Raw genomic sequence first — 8,105 nt, forward strand, 5'->3', positions numbered from 1 at the left:
CTCTTGTGTCTATTTTATCTTTAAAAAAAATTATTATGTCTCAAAAAGACCAAAAAAGCTATTATGTGTATGAATGTATTGCCTGCATGTAAATAAGTGTACCTGTGTCGTGCAATGCCCATGGAGGTCAGAAAAGGGCGTTGGATCCCCTGAAACTGGAGTTATGGACAGTTATTAGCCATTATGTGGGTACTGGGAATCGAGCCCTGGTTCTCTTAGAGCAGCCAGTGCTCTTAACTGCTGAGCCATCTCTCCAGACCCTTCTTTTCTTTCTTCAACTTTAGTTGGGGATGAAGTTCTTACCTGCCTAGCATGTAGGTCCTTGGATTCAATCCCCCAAAATACCAAAACAATTAATTATACTTGTTGGGGGCAGGCAAGATGGCCCAGTGGGTAAATGCCCTTACTACCAAGCCTGACAACCTGAGTTCAATTCCCAGAGCCCACATCGTGGATGGGGAGAACTGACTCCTTCATGTTGTCCTTTGATTAGCACATTTGTGCCATGACACACGTACAACCCTCCTGAAATAAATACACCCAATAAAATAAAAAACTTAAAATTTTAGTTATTTACTATCAGCATTGCATTTGTATATGAGCACATGCCTAGAGGTCAGAGGACAGTTAGCACAAGTTCTCAAGTCATCGGGCTTTCATGGCAAGGTCTTTTACCCATGGAGCCATCTCATTAGCACATTTTTTAAAAATTAAGAAAAATTGTTTTGATTTATTTATTTTTATTTTATGTGTCTGAGTGTATTGCCTGCATGTATGTAAGTGCACCCATGCCATGTAATGCTCATGGAGATCAGAAGAGAGCGTTGGATCTCCTGGAACTGGAGTTAAGAACAGTTGTTGGCCACCGTGTGGGTGCTAGAATTTGAACTCAGGACTTCTGCAAGAGCAGCCAGTGATGGCTCTTAACCACTGAGCCATCTCTCTAGCTCCCACACTTTTTTGGGGGGCAGAATCTTAGCTGAGGCTAATCTCAAATTCTGGATCTGCCTGCCTCAGCCTCCTGAATGCTGGGATCACGGGTGTGGGTCACCACACACAGCCGCTTCCTGTATCTTGATCTTGGACTTGCCAGCCTCTAGAATGGTGTGATAAATCCATGTTGTCTCTAAGTTACCCAGCCTACTACTGTGGGAACGGGTGGAGACTTGTGGCTTTCTAGAACAAGGGCTGAAACAAGGGCTATGAAGGCTCAGTGTGAGGCAATGAGTCTAGGGGTGCCAGCAAATAAAAGGGCAGGGAACAGGTTAGGGCTGGAGGTCCTACACTGTGGCTGACCTAAAGGCCTCAGAACACACTGTCTGTTTGAGGGGCCTTGCATCAGGCAGGGCTGGCCAGTGCTGTTCTCCTCCCCACTCCCCTGCATCCAGTACTAGGGACTCCTAGGGAAAGAGGTGTCATCTTTCAGATAAGGTGCCTCCTGAAGGGGTCAGCAAGCTGGTCTGCAGCACCACTGTCCTGGAAGCTGAAGGCTGAGTTCTGGATCAAAGCTCTGAGCAGCATCCTGCCAGGCTGCAGCAGAAATACGGGTGCTGGAGCTAGAGAGAAGGACTCAGTCCTCAGCACTTCAAGCGCAGGGCTGCAGAAGCCCTGGTGTGTGTGTGTGTGTGTGTGTGTGTGTGTGTGTGTGTGTGTACAAGCCCAGGGAATTTATTATGTTCTTGAGTCGGGGTATCACTATGTTTTCCTGGCTGGCCTGAATCTCATTATGTAGACCAGGCTAGCCTCAAACTCACAGAGATCCTCCTGCCTCTGCCTCTAGAGTGCTGGAATTAAAGGTCTGTGCCACCACACCTTGCCCAGGGATGTTTTTTGAGACTTCCTCTAGGCTAGGCCCAGAATCCAGAGAGGGAGAAGAGGGAGTCCCCACCCCTCCAGAGATCACAGTTGAGGTGGCTTGTGGGTAGAAAGACCTTTTGGGGGTCAAATGCCAGGTCTCCAAGATGAGGGAGTAGAGGCCAACACCTTCTCCACAAGCTCCAAGATGCTTTATTGTTAGAGAACCAGAGAGGGGCAAGGGGTGAAGGCGGTGGGGGGCGGTACTGTGCTCAGGCAGGGATGGGGAGGAGAGGCACGGTCCTGGTTGGACACGACGGGCTTCAAGGAATGTGTTGGATCCAGCGCAGGGCAGAGGCTGTGGTCCCTGAGTCTGGTCCACTGCCTCTAGCTCCCGTACAGGCTCAGCGAGACATCATCCGCACAAATTCTGCCAGGACAAAGCCAAGGTTTTAGGTCTGCCTACCCGATGCCATCTATTTCCCTCTTGCTGAGCAAGAACTTGAGCTTTCCTGAGAACTAACAAAAATTTCTTCTGTTGTCAGTGGGGAAAGTAGCCCTTCCTTCTGGATTCTCAGCGATGGTTAACCAGGGAAGGACAGGGACGTGCTTTGCACAGGGACCTTCCAGGGTATATGTGGCTAAGCAGGGCAGATGGTACCTTCGAAGTCCACCAGGCCATCTCCATTGAGGTCGATGTCCTGCAGGATCTCGTCCACCTCCCGCTGGCTGAGGCGTTCTCCTAGCAGAGCTTTGAGGGCCGCCCGGAGCTCCCCGACACTGATGCAGCCGTCCCCATTGGTGTCAAACTGTGGCAATGTTGACGGTGGTGTGGGATCACCGACTGAGCTCACATCCACTCCCTCTCTCACTTGCTGCAGCCCCTCTGTCCCTCTCCACCCTCTGCCCCCTCCACCCAAGGTGCACCTCCCGGAAGGCATCTCGCAGCTCCCTCACGCCAATCATGTCTGCCGTCTCTGCCAGCAGCTTGGGACCCATTAGCTCCACAAAATCTTCAAAGTCCACCTTCCCACCACCTGAGGGTATGTCCATTCATTAGAGACCTCAGCCTTGTAGCCTGCCCACCTTCCCTTGCCTACTACTGGCCTCCTTCCTGCCTCTGTCCCCCTCTCTTGTGGCAATATATGAGTCCCTTCATTCTGTGCACTGGGGGCTGGATCAGCTGCAGCTCCTGGTGGGAATCACCCTCAGCCAGGCTCTTAAAACACACTGGAGCTTTCCTTGGCTTTGAGTCCCCATGAGCTTGCTGTGTGACCCTAGAGAAGTCACTTCATTCCTCTGAGCCTCAACTCTTTGTTGATGAAGGGAGATCATGGCAGCCTCCCCACTTCTCCTAGCAGTTGGTGACAATCTCAGGAGGCAGAGCTCCCCTTAAGGACAGCCATGTCCTGGGCTCTGGGAACAGCCCATACAGCTACCTCAGGACTCAGTCAGGGCTGGAGCACAGGGCAGGTCTGAAGCACGTACTGATTTGCTGTGAGATCTCGATGAGCTCCATCTCAGTGGGCATGTAGCCCAGAGTCCGCATGCAGGCCCCCAGCTCCCGATATCCAATGTAGCCATCCCGATCTCGGTCAAACTCCTGGAAGGCGACCTGCAGCTCTGTGGGGCAGGGTGAGGTCAGGCCTTTCCTAATACCCTCCCTAGACCCCAGTTGGTACCAGCCTTTCTCCCTTTGGTCTAGTCCTTCCTTGCTAAACCTCGGTTCCTATTTGTTGCCCCAGGGCTTTTGCACATGCTGTTGTAAAATTTTGTTCAACAAATGTTTAAGAAGCATTTACTATGTGTCGATCTCTGTCCTAGATGATTATTAAGAGAAGGAAGAGAGGGAGGGAGAAGGGAAGAGACCAAGTCTCTGACCTTAAGGAGGTTACATTCCAGAACATTCTCCCTTCCTCTGGTTCTACACAGGAAGACTTCCCTCCACATTTCTTCCCCACCAGCCCACTCATTGGTTTCCCACAGTAGCAGCTGTAGCCAGCACATTGACCTCTGTTCCCAGGGGGCAGGGACCTCATCTACAAAGGCAGCCATGTTTCCTGGTGCTTGTCAAGGGGCTGGGCCCACTCTGGGCAGCAAGGAAGTGGCAGCTGGATGGATAAATAAGAAAGAAGCCCTTGACCAGCATGGTCAGTGAAACCAAAGGGTTGATAGCAGGAGAGGGCAAGGGTCTGCCACCCCTCCCTGGTCTGCTAGCCTGGTCCCCACAGCCTGCTTGTCCTTGATTCTCCAAGACCCTGCAGAGGCCCAGCCCAAGACTCCCCTCCTTACATCTCCATCCCAAGTCCCACCCCAACTCACCCTTCCTTGAACCCTTTACCTTCAATCTCCTCCGGCCGCAGCTCCCGGTCCTGGGGTGCACAGATGGGTTAGGAGTTCCTTGGCCCACACAGGCCTCTGTACCTTTCTTCCGTTTCTTGGGGCACCCCACCCAGCCCTCCCTCACAGCACACCAGGGCCTAAGCTTGATTCTGCGTGGTCCTGCTCACCTTCCTGAACATCTTGGGGACCCCTTTCCCTGCCACCTGCCAAGCGACTGACTCCCAGGCCCCTGCCCCCACCCCCTCTTCTGAAGCCTACAGCTCTTTTTGACAGAGGCAAATCCTGAGTTGGGGCAGAGCCTCAGATGCAGCCCTGCTGGCCTCAATATCACTGCAGGTTGGATTTGCTCTCTGTCCCTCTCCTAAGGGCCCTGTCTCTTCCCTGGTCCATCCCCTCCTTGGACACTGTTCCTTTCCTTTCTTTCTTTGCAGTACTGAGGATGGAACTCTGGGCTTGCTAAGTGAATACTCTGACACTGAACTGTACCCTCAATCCTTGGGTGACTGTTTCCATGGGTCCCCACCCTCCCCTTGCTAGGGATGACTCTGGGGTCTCCCAAGTCACCACTGTGCCCCACTCCCTGGGGTCCAGTGTCTTTCCTATGATGTCCTCTTCAGCCTTTCCCTCCTATTCAGGGAACCATGAGGTCAAGGGACAAGGACAGCAGGCTGTGGATAAGTGGCCGTACATACGAGCTGGGTGGCGGCGATGCTGGGCCGAAGGAAGATGCAGGCTGGCCCCACCAGGCTGCCGAGCACAGAATAACCCTGGGTGCCCCCCTGCTCCTCAGGTCTGGGGCTGGGGCTGGGACTGGGGCTGGAGTTCCCTAGAGGGGAGCCAGGCCACTGCCAGGGGTCCTGCAGCAAAGTTAGCCATGAGCTGAAGCAGTGGTCCACGGACCCCTCCTCAGCCCCTCTTCTCTGGAGCCCAGTACTATCAGTATGGGAGAAGCTCTGTGCTCATAAGACCCAATTAACAATCTAGGTTGAAAGGGTTCACCCCAACTGTCAGTTGGGTAAACTAAGGCAAAGGACTTGACAGGGTCACTGAGATAGCCTGTGGCAGAGCACGACCCAGCCTCCAGCTCTGGGTCACCCTAGCTAAGGCCGAGAGATTGGAACTAGCACAAGACTGGTAACTGGCTGGTAACCTTAGGGCAGACCCAGCAAAGTCTGGGGGCATCCAGGAAAACATCTCCTTCAAGGACAATGCACAGATGGCCTTTTTATCCCATCCAGAGCCCATGTCCCACTTCTAACCCAGCCGAGTGCCCCTCAAGCCTCTATCCCACCACCTGTCTGATGCTTGGGGGCTACCCAGGCTCCGGGCTTTGAGTCCCCCCTTTAGCCTCCTACCTTATGCCCCCGGCGCCGAGGCCACTTGGCACAGTTCCCCATGGGTCCCTGAACCATGCCAGGCCCTGAGTCCTGGGAGGATGCTGTGGATTCTGCCAGCCCCCAGCCATTCCCAAGAACAGGCTGGGAGAACGGGAGAGGATTTCCCTGGGGTTTTGTGGGCAAGATCAGGGGCTTGTGGGTAGGTGGGGGGGCCTTGGGTCCAGGGCTTGGGCCCTAATCCAGGATTATCTCTGAGCATCTCTGAAGCGGGGAGGTACACAGAGCCCCCTGGAAGGCGCAGCCTCCCGGATCTTCCTCACGAGGGTCTTCCTGACATCCCCTCCAGCCTTGTTCCCCTTAGCCCTGTGCTAATCTTTCTCAATCAGAGCCTTCAGAAGCAGGCTGGAGTCCCTGAGGAGGAAATAGGCACTTGGTACCAGGGCCTGCTGAGCCTCCCCCTCCAGAACAGCATTGGGTCTGGGGGATCTGTGGATCCTTGGAGAGAGGCTACCAGCTTTTACCTTGGTCCAGTCTGAAGTCACTTCCTGTCAGGATACTGTTTCTACCCTAGGTTCAGGGTAGAAACCCCGTGTTCGGACCTGTCCTTGCATAAGCAGCTAACTCTGGGCACTGGATTCCTTAATGTCAACAGAGGCGGCAGATAAGTCCCCTGACCTCTCCTGAACCCTCTGGCCACCTATGTGTGAACTGTCTTACACGGGTGGTCTCACTTGGACTGTAGGATCCTTCAGTAAATGACAGCCCCTGCCCCTTACCTGCCCATAAGCAGCCTGCACCTGGGCCTCCAGCTCATGGAGGAGAGCCCGCCTGCGGGCAACAGGGCTGGCTAGGTCCTGGCTGGGTCCTGGAGAGCCTGCAGAGGGGCTGGGGTCACCTGAGGGGAAGCTGCCATCTTCTGGGCCCTCGGGCAGGGCCATGGATATAAGGATGTGGCACCTCCTCCTGGCCACACTGGGTTTCCTTGTCCTGTAGATAGGGCAGGTCAGTGGGCATCTGTAGGTGAGACCTCTCTCCTTGCTCTGGGGATTAGTAGAGCCCTATACCTCCAAGGTCACTACCTTCCCACAGAGTTCTCTCACTGCCTGTCTCTGAAACCCCTCACCTTCCTTCCATACCACCCTCCAGCCTTCACAGGGCTAGACTTTTCCCTGGGGCTCCTGGCAGACCCAGGCAGCCTGTCTTCCAACCTGGCTGGCCTCCCTCTCTCCCCGTATGCCACCTCCACCCCGATGGCTCATGCTCCGGCAGCTGCCTCTGCTCTGAGCCCTCCTTACTCTCCGTGGCATCAGCCTTTTTACCACTTTGTCTGTCTAGTAGTGTTCCCGTGGCCTTCAGGTCCGCTCAGTCTCTCTTACCCTCAGCCTCTGTGTGCTCCCCTGGCTCGTGCCTGCTCCCCTCGGCCCCGCTTTGTTGCTGTCAGCCTCTGTTGGCTCCTTCCTTGTTAACCAGAGGTTCTTCTTGGTGTTTGGTTTTTGGGGTTTTTTTTTGAGACAGGGTCTCCCTGTAGCCCCAACTGGCCTGGAACTATGTAGACCAGGTTGGTTTTGATCTCACAGAAGTCTGCCTGCCTCTGCCTCTTGATCACTGGGATTGAAGGCATGTGCCACCATGCCTGGCTCCCCAGAGGTTCTTTCTCACCTTGGTCTGTCTGTCCATCTTTGCTATTCCTACTCCCTTACCATCCCTGTCCCTTGATGGCTCTAAGATTCCAGAAAGCACATCACTTGCTTTTCCCTCCCCACCACCGGCGCCCCAGGGTACCTCTGTGCTTCCACCTCTGCCCACCCCTCTACCTCCTGGGGAACCTGTCCCCTGACCCACAAACTTTTCTCAAGGAACAAGGGTGGAGGTGCCACACAGTCCCCTTCCCCCTCACCCCTCCCCAGCCACTCACCACGCAATTGCCTGCTCCTCACTTCCAGAATGAGGTCAGCTGTCCTGTCAGGCCCGCTTTGGGCCCCTCATGATTTATTCACCTGCCCTCTGCACCAGCCTTTGTCCCAGGCAACCAGATCCTACAACCTGTCTGCTACCTGAGCCGGTGCTCTGCCATCCATTCAAGGACTCATCTTCGAACCTCTAAGGCCCAGGAGAAGGGCGCTGGGGATGTGGCTTAGTGGGTAGAGCGCTTGCCTAGCATGCATAAGTCCTGGGTTCCATCCTTAGTACTGTATAAACTGGATGTAGCGGCACATTCCTGTAATCTCGGCACTCAGGAGGTGGAGGAAGGAAGATCAGAAGTTCAAGGTCATCCTTGGCTACTTAGTGAGTTAGCCAGAGACCCTGTCTCAAAAAAGCAAACAAAGAAACAAAGATCTCAGGCAGGCTGGTATCTAGCCCCAGACCAGCAGCTGTTCCCAGGTGTATCTAATTCAGACAAGGGCCACTAGGAGTCTCTGTGTGCTTGGGAACACAGACCCAGGCAGGTGAAGGTTAAGCACAGCACTCTAGGCAGTGCCCACCAATGTTAACCTATGCCTGGCCCTCCATGAGGCTGACAGTGATCAACAGTGACCTGACAGTGTCTGGGTGCCTGAACTCACTGGGAGCATTTGCCAGAGGCCTTAGGAGGAAGGAAAGGAGTCGCTAGCCTTTACAGAGGGCATGGTG

At 54.2% G+C, this 8,105-nt stretch overlaps 1 protein-coding gene across 3 annotated transcripts; it reads right to left on the bottom strand.

The window, feature by feature from the left end:
* Positions 1-2,198: 2,198 nt before the first annotated feature.
* Positions 2,199-6,412, bottom strand: Cabp2 (calcium binding protein 2). 3 transcript variants are annotated; one of them, XM_008822903.1, is made up of 7 exons: positions 5,493-5,613; positions 4,830-4,994; positions 4,136-4,166; positions 3,283-3,417; positions 2,722-2,831; positions 2,456-2,603; positions 2,199-2,224 (listed from the first exon to the last, which is right to left on the bottom strand). In XM_008822903.1, the coding sequence occupies exons 1-7, from the start codon at positions 5,547-5,549 to the stop codon at positions 2,199-2,201; spliced, it is 672 nt and encodes a 223-aa protein (XP_008821125.1). In that variant the 5' UTR covers positions 5,550-5,613. The 3 variants fall into 3 exon arrangements, with proteins under 3 accessions (XP_008821125.1, XP_008821126.1, XP_008821127.1); XM_008822904.1 differs by lacking the exons at positions 4,830-4,994; positions 5,493-5,613 and adding an exon at positions 6,251-6,412; XM_008822905.1 differs by lacking the exon at positions 4,830-4,994.
* Positions 6,413-8,105: the final 1,693 nt, after the last annotated feature.

This window comes from Nannospalax galili, unplaced genomic scaffold, assembly GCF_000622305.1.
Source record: "Nannospalax galili isolate Female #2095 unplaced genomic scaffold, S.galili_v1.0 scaffold89, whole genome shotgun sequence".
NCBI classification, from domain to species: Eukaryota; Metazoa; Chordata; class Mammalia; order Rodentia; family Spalacidae; genus Nannospalax; species Nannospalax galili.